The sequence below is a fragment of the Coregonus lavaretus genome (genome assembly GCF_964263955.1).
Source record: "Coregonus lavaretus genome assembly, chromosome: 21".
In the NCBI taxonomy this organism is placed as follows: Eukaryota; Metazoa; Chordata; class Actinopteri; order Salmoniformes; family Salmonidae; genus Coregonus; species Coregonus lavaretus.
Window position 1 is genome coordinate 8,674,721 of NC_140008.1, and position 12,108 is coordinate 8,686,828.

Genomic DNA, 12,108 nt, shown 5'->3' on the forward strand with positions numbered 1-12,108 from the left:
ACACTTGACCTGCTGTCTATCCCTCTTTGCAGCCAAAGAATACGTTTTGTCGCCACTTACTAGAGAAAAAGAGCCCCTTCAGGGGATCTTCTAGTCCAGAGATTTGGCCAGAAAAGCTATGAAAACTATATTTATTTAAAATATGAAAGATTGTTAATTAAAGTTTTTCAGCAGATAAATACTAAACAATGCAGATAATCTTGGTTTGCATCTAAGTGTACTTGGCTTTGTTTACACAGGCAGCCCAATTCTGATCTTTTCCCACTTATTGGTCTTCTGACCAATCAGTTTAGCTCTTTCTACAATAATTGGGCAAAAGATCAGAACTTGGCTGCCTGTGTAAACGGAGAAGACAAGATTCTATTTTATTTTGGAAAGTGGCGGGTTTGTGCAGTGAAGTAATGGAAATAAAAACATCACTGACACACGCACACGCATACTGTTGACAGCACAACAGGTTGTGTTCATGACATAGTTTACTTTAATTAATGTTGTAGGGGATCATCAACTAGATTCAGTCGCGGTCCGATTTTTTCTTTAGCAGATGGTCGGGGGGCCGGAACATACTTACAAATAAATTGTAGACTGCAAATTGACCGCAAGAAGCCCAAACAGATATAATATTTGACTAAAACATCATTTCAAAACTTGCTTACATTTGTATATACGATCGTCTGTCTATTATGCGTGGGAATACTTGGGAACAGATTTCCAAAATTCAAATCACTTGGAGCTGATTTCCTGGTGTTTTTACAGTATTTTATGTCCAACCATAAAAAAATACATAATAATAATAATAATAATAATAATAATAATAAATACATTTTATTTTTTTTGCTCAGAAAACTTGGGAGGCCAAATAAAAGCCTGTGGGCTGCCTACTGGGGAACCCTTTTGTAGGAGATGATGACCAACGATGCATAGCCTGCCTTTTCTGAAACTATAGTACCCCCTGGAGGACATGGAAACCATGTGGTCGATTTATGTGATACCATTCCACTAATTCCACTCCAACGATTACCATGAGCCCGTCCTCCCCAATTAAGGTGCCACCAACCTCCTGTGATGTCTATTGTGTTCTATTATGAACATTGTTAAATTATATATCAACAATCAGATCTACTTGCAACAATTGCACAAAACTACTGTTTAAGATTGATGTAATGTTTTATTACAGGGTTCAGTCTTCATTGATTTACACACATTAAAGAATACAAAATACCAAAAGTTCAACAACAACTCCATATCCCCCATGATCATGGTTCTGGCACCGCGGTACAAAGCCCTGTAATTTGCTAGCAACAATGCTTAAAGTGTAATGTTGCAAAATGCCCTATTTCTTACAGTATGTGTGTAATACCCTTGCTAAAACCAAGTATAGAGTTGATTTGTTATAATGAATTGGTATTAGATTTAAAAGGTGATTGAATTGCTCCTGATTTGTAATGTCGTTAATCCATTTCTTTTGAAGCAATGTTTCAAAAATGTACAAGTGAATAGGTTGGTTTACTTTTAAGTTTAAGTTTCCCACGTATCTTGTTAATGTTTTGACCAATGAGGTAACTTGTTACGTTGTGGCCAATGGGAGAGTGGACTGGTTGCTGGGATAGAAAAGAGAGGGAAAGGTTGAAAGAAGGGAGAGGAGAGATGTTAGTGGGGTTGGTGAAGGAAAATTACTAAAGGAAACGATAAAGAGAGAACAAAACCATACCTACAGAGTTTTGAAGGGAAATCCTGATTTTTTCACCCTAGCAAGTTTACAATAGGGATTCTTATTGGAGATGTCCTTCTCACCTAATATCCCATGCTGTTCAGATATTCTAAGTAAGGTAATATCGTGAGAGTCAAATTCGAGCCTGGTGAGAGGGTTACATGTGTACACAAAAATTACATTTAATACAGGGAGCAGTACAGTATGATGGGCTAGTTAGTGAGATAAGCTGCAGTCATTAGATTTTCTTGAATTGTCATTTCATGATGTTATCATGGAGTTTTGTTCATACTTACATGGGCTATTTAAGTGCTATAAGTTCTATCACTTTGGCAACGGAACCAAAAACAGTAACCCTAAAATGTATGCAAGCTGTAGTTTTAACATTTTAATAATACACAAACAATTGTGAAATCTTAGGAAAAATCTAAACACACCAACATGCTCCAAAACATTTTGATAAAGGAATCTACCGTTTCAGAACACACTCCGCCTTCCCCACAGACATTGAATTATTAGTGTCAAGTGTGCAGCTCCTTTATTCCTTCATATGAAAGCAATTTTAATCTGACTGTTCATTTTCCTCTCAGGCTATTCAGGTAGTATCAAGATCTGTGCAGCACCTGCTCTGAACTAGGTTGTGTTCATTAGGGGACGCAACAGAAAACATTTCAAAGCGCTTTGCAACGGAAAACAAAAATGAGCCTTTCGTATTGGACAAGTCCAGGTAGGCCCTCGCCGTTTCAGTTAGTTGTCTTCCATTTGGTGCCTAGTGAACACAACCATGGTATCTGTGTAAAAACAAGCCTGCCTTCCCTGTTTTCTTTTGAGTTGGTCAATGAATGCTGAAGACGCAACATCGCACACTGATGGCAACATTGCATCAATGTTCCAGCAACCATGAGTGTGCTGACTGTGGGAATGGGAGCTCTACTGGGTCTGAGCGGGTCGGTTCTTCCTCTCCTGCCAGTCTTTCTCCCTCAGGCTCAGTTCTGCCTCAGTGAAGGCCGCTGGGCCCCAGTTAGTGATCTTCTGAGGCCCCTTCGATCCTGAGAAAACAAATCAAAAAGTTCATTCACATCAGTGCAGACAAATCAGAACGTTCATTCACATCAGTACAGACAAATCAGAAAGTTCATTCACATCACTTCAGACAAAGGAAAGGAAATGAGGAGAGGAAGCAATTTTAGATTTTAGAAGAATGAATAGAGAGTATTGATTTAAAGGAGTAAAATGTACAGTAATATAGTGTGGTTTTACCTGGTTGAATGAGGTGGACTAACCCCTCATGGTGGGCCACTTTATGTTTCCAGGTCCTGGTGTTCTTCGCTGCATCCTCCAGTTTCTGCACTACCTCCTGTGACAAACAAAGAAAAGACGATGTCCTACTCCTGAACTGAAAAGCTTTTAGAATCTCTGTTCAAAGTACATTTTAGTCCAGAAATGGGCAGTGAATCTTTGTCCGTGAACCATGCCCTAAAACATGTCTCACCTGGTACTGCTCCAGCACCCCCTGCCTCTCATTCTCCAGCTGCTCCAGCTGCAGCATGGCGGCCTGCAGGGCATTCTCCTGGGCTGTTCTCTCCTTCCGCAGCTCCTGCTTCTCCGCCTCCGTCTCAGAGATGGCCCTCTGCTGGTGGAGGTGGATCTGTTCCAGCTCAGCCCGCTTGGCAGCCTCCTCCTCTAGTAACCTGGAGAAACTTACTTTAAGTACAGGGAACAGCCTCCTCCTCTAGTAACCTGGAGAGACATACTTTAAGTACAGGGAACAGCCTCCTCCTCTAGTAACCTGGAGAGACATACTTTAAGTACAGGGAACAGCCTCCTCCTCTAGTAACCTGGAGAGACATACTTTAAGTACAGGGAACAGCCTCCTCCTCTAGTAACCTGGAGAGATGTACTTTAAGTACAGGGAACAGCCTCCTCCTCTAGTAACCTGGAGAGACATACTTTAAGTACAGGGAACAGCCTCCTCCTCTAGTAACCTGGAGAGATGTACTTTAAGTACATGGAACAGTTAGTTCAGAATGTGTAATATACAAACAAAATATGTTGATCGAAACCAAATGACATTGCACACATATCCACCCAGGAGTACACACACACACATCCCCATTTAGAACACAATGTGAAAAGTGCTGAGCCCAGAGAAGCACAAATGTCAGCACAGAGGAAGGAAGGAAAGGTTTCTGGACTGGAGGGACTGTTGCCTATGTCTATGTACATGCCTTTGTGTGTGTGTGTGTGTGTGTGTGTCACCCTCTTCCCTACTGACTCACTCCACTTGTCAGACAATTACAGTGACTCAGTCAGAGAGACAATCAAGTCCATCAATTCATCTCAAGAGTGTGCATGTATCCCTTTCTATGTACAGTATACGCCTGTCTGTGTGTGGAGCACCAACCGGGCCTGGAGCCTGCGGACCGTCTCCTCGTCCTGCCTGGCACGTTTCTCGTCCTCCAGTGCGTCCTCCAGGCGGTGGTACATGTCCTCCAGCTCCCGGACGCGCTGCAGGTACTGCTCCAGCTCACTGGACTTCTGAGCCACCTGCTCCTCCATCTCCTGTCGCACCTGAAGACCGGCGAGAAGACAATGTAGAAAGAGCACTACAGTTCTCTAAAACTAAATCTAGTGGTGCTCTTGGACCTGGGGACCCAATTACTAGCAGTCAGTGCTTAGTAGGTTATAGCACTGATAGATGGGACTGGTTGCTTAGCAACAAAACCAAACGCGTGCGCAACTATGGGGCAAAACAGACATGGTTGGCTTAGACTGTTGACAACATGAACACTATATTTACTCTGCAAAGAGCACTTGTTGTCTCTAAAGTATGTCATTACAGTTGGTTAGCTATCGAATCAGTCAAAACACCTCAAAACAAGACATAGTATCAATAACAAGATACACTACATGACCAAAAGTATGTGGACAACTGCCCGTCAAACATTTCATTTGATGGGCAGGTGTCCACAAAGGGTCCCCCCTTTGCTGATATAACAGGCTCCATTCTTCTGGGAAGGCTTTCCACTAGATGTTGGAACATTGCTGCAGGGACTTGCTTCCATTCAGCCACAGGAGCATTCGTGAGGTTGGGCACTGATGTTGGGCGATTATGCCTGGCTTGCAGTCGGTGTTCCAATTCATCCCAAAGGTGTTCAATGGAGTTAAGGTCAGGGCTCTGTGCAGGCCAGTCAAGTTCTTCCACACGATCTCGACAAACCATTTCTGTATGGACCTCGCTTTGTGCACGGGGGCATTGCCATGCTGAAACAGGAAAGGGCTTTCCCAAACTGTTGCCACAAAGTTGGAAGCACAGAATCGTCTAGAATGTAATTGTATGCTGGTGCGTTAAGATTTCCCTTCACTGGAACTAAGGGGCCTGAACCATAGAAAAACAGCCCCAGACCATTATTTCTCCTCCACCAAACTTTACAGTTGGCACTATGCATTGGGGCAGGTAGCGTTCTCCTGGGATCCGCCAAACCCAGATTCGTCTGTCGGGATTGCCCGATGGTCAAGCGTGACTGATCACTCCAGAGAACATGTTTCCACTGCTCCAGAGTAGAATGGCGGCAAGCTTTACACCACTCCAGACGACGCTTGGCATTGCGCATGGTGATCTTAGGTTTGTGTGCAGCTGCTCGGCCATTTCATGAAACTCCAGACGAATGGTTCTTGTGCTGACGTTGCTTCCAGACGGAGTTTGGAACTCGGTAGTAAGTGTTGCACTTTTGCACTCGGCAGTCCCATTCTGTAAGCTTGTGTGGCCTACCACTTCGCAGCTGAGCCGTTGTTGCTCCTAGACATTTCCACTTCACAATAACAGCACTTACAGTTGACCAGGGCAGAAATTTGACGAACTAACTTGTTGGAAAGGTGGCATCCTATGACAGTGCCACGTTGAAAGTCACTGAGCTCTTCAGTAAGGCCATTCTACTGCCACTGTTTGTCTATGGAGATTGCATGGCATTGTGCTCGATTTTATACTCCTGCCAGCAACGGGTGTGATGGAAATAGCCGAATCCACTAATTTGAAGGGGTGTCCACATACTTTTGATTATATAGTGTACAACGATGCTGAAACGAGCCTCCTACAATTCCCCACATGGCAGCTTCTTGTCATTGTTGCTAGCTATCTGACCATTCAGAATCATAACACCCCATGGCCTTCTGCCTCATCGATGCACGTGCATCATTTTCGTGATGTTGTCAGCCAACTCGTCTATTTAACTCACTTCTTTAATCTAATATGGCTGAACTATCCCTTTAATATCACTCATTTAACCCATTGGATCTTCTCTTTCATATATTTATTGGAGACCCATTGTATCTTAATACCACACATTTCCTTTTGTATCCTACGGCCACTAACTTCCTACCATTCAGTCCTACCATTCAGGCTATGAAAATGAATAATGTGATGATTGGAAACACTTGCCATCGCTAATGGCAATCTGTAAACATTCCGTTTTTTTTATTTTTTATACATATAACAAAGAAAAGAGGAAGCAACCCTTCTGGATACTTCCTGAAACAGAGCAGACATTGGCCTGAGATAATGAAATAATGTGACACCTTATTGAGCTGAGAGAATGAAATAATGTGACACCTTACCAATCTGGACCCTTTTTCTAAAATTAGCCGCCGAAATTGTCGCAACCCCTATTACTAGCCTGATCAACCTCTCTTTTGTAACGTCTGAGATCCCCAGAGATTGGAAAGCTGCCGCGGTCATCCCCCTCTTCAAAGGGGGTGACACTCTAGATCCAAACTGTTACAGACCTATATCCATCCTGCCCTGCCTTTTGAAAAATTATTTGAAAGCCAAGTTAACAAACAGATCACCGACCATTTCGAATCCCACCGTACCTTCTCCGCTCTGCAATCCGGTTTCCGAGCTGGTCATGGGTGCACCTCAGCCACGCTCAAGGTCCTAAACGAAATTATAACCGCGATCGATAAAAGACAGTACTGCGCAGCCGTCTTCATCGACCTGGCCGAGGATTTCGACTCTGTCAACCACCGCATTCTTATTGGCAGACTAAATAGTCTTGGTTTCTCTAATGACTGCCTCGCCTGGTTCACCAACTACTTCTCAGATAGAGTTCAATGTGTCAAACCGGAGGGCCTGTTGTCTGGACCTCTGGCCGTCTCTATGGGGTGCCACAGGGTTCAATTCTCGGGCCGACTCTTTTCTCTGTGTATATCAATGATGTCGCTCTTGCTGCTGGTGACGCTCGGATCCACCTCTATGCGGACGACACCATTTTGTATACATCTGGCCCTTCATTGGACACTGTGGTAACAAACCTCCAAACAAGCTTCAATGCCATACAACACTCCTTCTGTAGCCTCCAACTGCTCTTAAACACTAGTAAAACTAAATGCATGCTCTTCAACCGAACGCTGCTTGCACCCGCCCACCCGACTAGAATCACTACTCTCGGCGGGTCTGACCTAGAGTATGTGGACAACTACAAATACCTAGGTGTCTGGTTAGACTGTAAACTCTACTTCCACACTCACATTAAGCATCTACAATCAAAAGTTAGATCTAGAATCAACTTCCTATTTCGCAACAAAGCCTCCTTCACTCATGCTGCCAAACATGCCCTCGTAAAACTGACTATCCTACCGATCCTTGACTTCGGCGATGTCATTTACAAAATAGCCTCCAACACTCTACTCAGCAAATTGGATGTAGTCTATCACAGTGCCATCCGTTTTGTCACCAAGGCCCCATATACTACCCACCATTGACCTGTGCGCTCTTGTTGGCTGGCCCTCACTACAAACCCACTGGCAAACTGGCAGTGCCAAACCCACTGGCTCCATGTCATCTATAAATCACTGCTAAGCAAATCCCTGTCTTATCTTAGCTCACTGGTCACCATAGCAACACCCACCCGTAGTCTGCGCTCCAGCAGGTATATCTCACTGGTCATCCCCAAAGCCAACACCTCCTTTGGCCGCCATTCCTTCCAGTTCTCTGCTGCCAATGACTGGAACGAACTGCAAAAATATCTGAAGCTGGAGACCCTTATCTCCCTCACTAACTTTAAGCATCAGTTGTCGGAGCAGCTTACCGATTACTTCACCTGTACACAGCCATTCTGAAATTAGCCCAACCAACTACCTCATCCCCATTTTGTTATTTATTTTGCTAATTTGCACCCCAGTATCTCTATTTGCACATCATCTTTTGCACATCTATCATTCCAGTGTTAGTGCAAAATAGTTACAATTTCGTATTATGGCCTATTTATTGCCTTACCTCCATAACTTACTACATTCGCACACACTGTATATATATATTTTCTGTTGTATTTTTGACTTTATGTTTTGTTTACCCCATATGTAACTCTGTTGTTTTTATCGCACTGCTTTGCTTTATCTTGGCCAGGTCGCAGTTGTAAATGAGAACTTGTTCCCAACTGGCTTACCTGGTTAAATAAAGGTGAAATAAAAAAATATATATAAAAAAAATTGAGCTGAGAGAAAGAAATGTAACACCTTATTGATGGCAGTCCTATGAACGGAGGATGTAATTTATAAAGTCGGTCAGTAGGATGTATGGACTAAATGTCAGAGGTTATGAGCTTAGGGGCATAAATGGGAGGATAAAAGAACTAGAAAGTTGCAATCATTTTCATGGACCCAAGAATTGACTGAATAAATGAAGAGAAACTGCTGAATGAGCTGAATCAGTGGTTAGGGACAACTTGTACCTACTCCTTGAATTCTCACAGGGTGCAGGACAACTTCTACCTACTCCTTGAAGTCTCACAGGGTGCAGGACAACTAATGAAAAAGTAGCCAACTAAAAGTGTGAGGGGCAATTTTGTTAAAGTCAATTAAGTAGCCGGCCACATAAGGGATAGTAGTCAGCGGTGGGTGTAGTTTACAGTCTAAACATATTCCCCTTTGACCGCTAAACTGTGAGTAGCTTGTGATATTTTTCAGTAGACCATACAGAGCCATGGTACCGAGTGGTACACAAGGTCAGACCATAGGTTAAACATAGTAAATATTTGTTGACTATAAAGATTAAAACATAATCATAAAGACAATCATAAAGACAAGCAGTATGACTAAGTGAATACGGAGTGTGGTACCGAGTGGTCCACAAGGAGGGAGGCTGAGCCAGAGTCAGGACATGGCTCTTGATTGATTATACTGTTATGCATGAAGCAATGCATTAGGAATGTCTTAAATATATATGGTTGAGAATGGGTTATGGACCTGCCATGTTTAAACCATATTTAAGTATTGATTGATATGTTTTTGAATAAACAGAGCAGAGCCAGGAGATGGCTCTGCTATTTTTTACATGAGAAAGCTTGGTTCTGCCACTATTGTTTTCAAACTGAATAAATAGGAGGAGAAGTCAGATTTCGCCACTATCATAAATGGAGTGGGCGGAGCGTTTAAAAGATGAACGTTTGGAAACAATGGTGGAGGAGCTAAACTGGGAGGGATTAGGCAAAAAGTATGTAAAATGAGCAGGAATGGAAATTGTATATAAACTGAGGGACAAGTATTGGGAGTTAGTTGGTCTGCAGATCAGCTCGGCTTTTGTTGCTTTGTGTAATAGTCTATCTTGATTCTACAAAAACTCTGGAAGAACTTTGATTTTTAATAAGTATAGGGATACATTTCTACGACATAGCTAGGTAGGTACCATATACTCCTTTGACCGCTAAATTGTGAGTAGCTAGGTAGGTACCATTTTCTCCTTTGACCGCTAAATTGTGAGTAGCTAGGTAGGTACCATTTTCTCCTTTGACCGCTAAATTGTGAGTTGCTAGGTAGGTACCATTTTCTCCTTTGACCGCTAAATTGTGAGTAGCTAGGTAGGTACCATTTTCTCCTTTGACCGCTAAATTGTGAGTTGCTAGGTAGGTACCATTTTCTCCCTCTCCAGGTCCATCCTGTAGCGATCCTGTAGTTCAGTCTGGATCTGCAGGCGGCTCCTCTCCTCCTCCGCCGCGTTGGCCGCCGCCTCCTCCAGTTTCTGACCAATAGCAGAGGGGACAGTTGTTACAAAATTGAACATAATTGACGACAGATACACATCATCTTCTCTCCGACAAAGTTGATGGCGTTTCTGAATTTTAAACCACTTCCTGAATTGACTGAATTGAAAGTTAAATCTACACAATGCAATGCATGACCTCAATTCTTAACCTAAGCTAATGGATATGTTGCTTTGTAAACAAAGCAGGTAAAGTTTCTGAACAGTTCCTAAAGAGGAATTGAAAGCACAGCACTGAAGTCTGACATGGCGTCTTCGCAGCCCAAAAAACACCCTTCTTATCAAGATTTTCCAATGTAATCTTGTGCTGACAATACATAGCAAGAAATTTATCTTAATTTAGTGAGTCGTTGGATTAAACCATATTAGGATCAATATGTTGATTGAAACCTCTTTCATATCATTTTTTTCTTTCTGAATTAGCTATTTTTTCCAAACTACTTTTCAAAGGGGCATTATTTAGTTGATACATCCATTTTATGACTTTTAAATTAATTATACGTACACAGTGACTCTTGAAGAAAATAATTTAGATGCCTAATGAGCAGTCCATCAGAACCCAAAATATAGGATTGTTTACAAACAATGGAGTCAAACAATGTAAATGTAAACCAACATTGTGTGTAGACTCAAAAAAAAAATTTGTTAAAACTATAATTTTGATCTCACAGATGGTCAATCCTTGCATCCATAGCTCTGTCTATGAATTTCAGAGTAGTTACATTTCTACAGCCCCATATTTCAGCTGTTTGCCAACACAGTGGCAGGGCTGCTTTGTTGTTTGAACTTCAGATTTCCCCTTGGGTTGTTAATTGGTGATTCATCTCCATTTGACTCTTTCCATGCAGCTGTGCCTTTCTTGTTCGTTACTCACTCACCATGGCAGGTTAGTGTGAAGTGACCAGCCCATCACAGTGGCTATTGTGTACACGTGAACCCAGGGTTAAAGGGTTTTAAGGGGGTTGACCCTCAACATCCATTCCTGTGTGTATCAGAGAGTATGAGAGATGGGGAGTTGTTGCACCTCAATGGGAGATTGTTGTTCATTTATTATGCATCGAGTAGTAGAGGCACAATGAATGTTTAGACAAAGAGAGATTGTTGCCTCAGTAAATCTAATGATTGTCCACGGCAACACTATATGGGTTACATTGGACAATAAAGTTGTATTGTATTGTTGTAGTGTATGTCTCGTGTGAGCTTGTCCAGATGAATTGTCATGAGTCTCATCTATAAGAGCTCAGCTACAATGGGTATTGAAGACAAGTACTGTTATTGGAATGTACTGGATTTTAGAGCTCAATCTCTCTTACCAATCTCTACAGCAAATAGAGGGTGTGAATGAAACGTTGTTAGCACTATAACAGTGAAATGAAATGACCACATAAGATAACATTTGTGAATGTTATTTCACTCATAACTGGAACTGCCTTGTTAGTATAATCAGCTCAATAGGATAATATTGCCATTATGTATTCCATGTTTGTCTGCTGATGAGTGAAATGAGGAAACATCTAATTTAAGTGACATTTCATCTGTAATTAGAGACCCCCAACTGACCAGCGATAATTGGATTTAAACTGTGAATAAACTGCATCAGAAGGCCATACTAAAGAACTTAATCAGGATTAAGAGAGGTACTGTAGCTGGAAAAACAAGTTAAGTGAAAGTGACACTGCAGGACAGGGCAAGTTGAGCCGCCTACAAATGTCTGTACTGAATTAAATATTACCACTACCTTTCTAAAACCATATCTATCTTTATTTACCAAACACAATTCAACCCAATCACAACGGCTTTCTTGTCTTTTAATCATTTTAGCATCTTTTAACACAGGCTTAACACCTAACAAACACTTTACTTTTTAATCGCTGGGATATGAGGTAACAACAGGACCTTACATTACACCTGAGAAGCCAACACTTCAATTTGCTCAACTTGTCATTGACTCAACCATTGGCTCAATTTAACCCATGGCCATTGGCTCAACTTACCCCAAGGGAAACATTTTTACTATATTAGCCCACAGATCTACAAGCATGCACTTTCATGCAAGGTTTAGGACCTCATATTTAAGCTAGAGACCAGCCTGAATTTAAAATTGATTAAATTGTGTGTTGTTGTTTTTTGCTGGCCGACACACAATACCCCACAATGTCAAAGTGGAATTATGTTTTTAGAAACTTTTACAAATTAATTAAATTCAAAGCCGAAATGTCTGAGTCAATAAGTATTCAACCCCTTTGTTATGGCAAGCCTAAATACATTACATTCGGAAAGTATTTAGACCCCTTCCCATTTTTGCACATTTTGTTTCGTTACAGCCTTATTCTAAAATTGATTACATTTTTAAAAATCCTCA

At 41.8% G+C, this 12,108-nt stretch overlaps 1 protein-coding gene across 1 annotated transcript in view; it reads right to left on the bottom strand.

Moving 5' to 3' along the window:
- Window positions 1-1,151: 1,151 nt before the first annotated feature.
- The window catches only part of LOC311149258 (switch-associated protein 70-like), a 28,240-nt gene continuing 17,283 nt past the window's right edge, over window positions 1,152-12,108 (bottom strand). The window contains exons 8-12 of the mRNA XM_084186363.1: window positions 9,618-9,725; window positions 4,116-4,282; window positions 3,204-3,402; window positions 2,972-3,068; window positions 1,152-2,760 (exon numbers count right to left, since the gene is read on the bottom strand). Coding sequence (XP_084042489.1) covers window positions 2,642-2,760; window positions 2,972-3,068; window positions 3,204-3,402; window positions 4,116-4,282; window positions 9,618-9,725 — 690 coding nt within the window. The 3' untranslated portion in view covers window positions 1,152-2,641. The remainder of the gene's footprint in view (window positions 2,761-2,971; window positions 3,069-3,203; window positions 3,403-4,115; window positions 4,283-9,617; window positions 9,726-12,108) is intronic.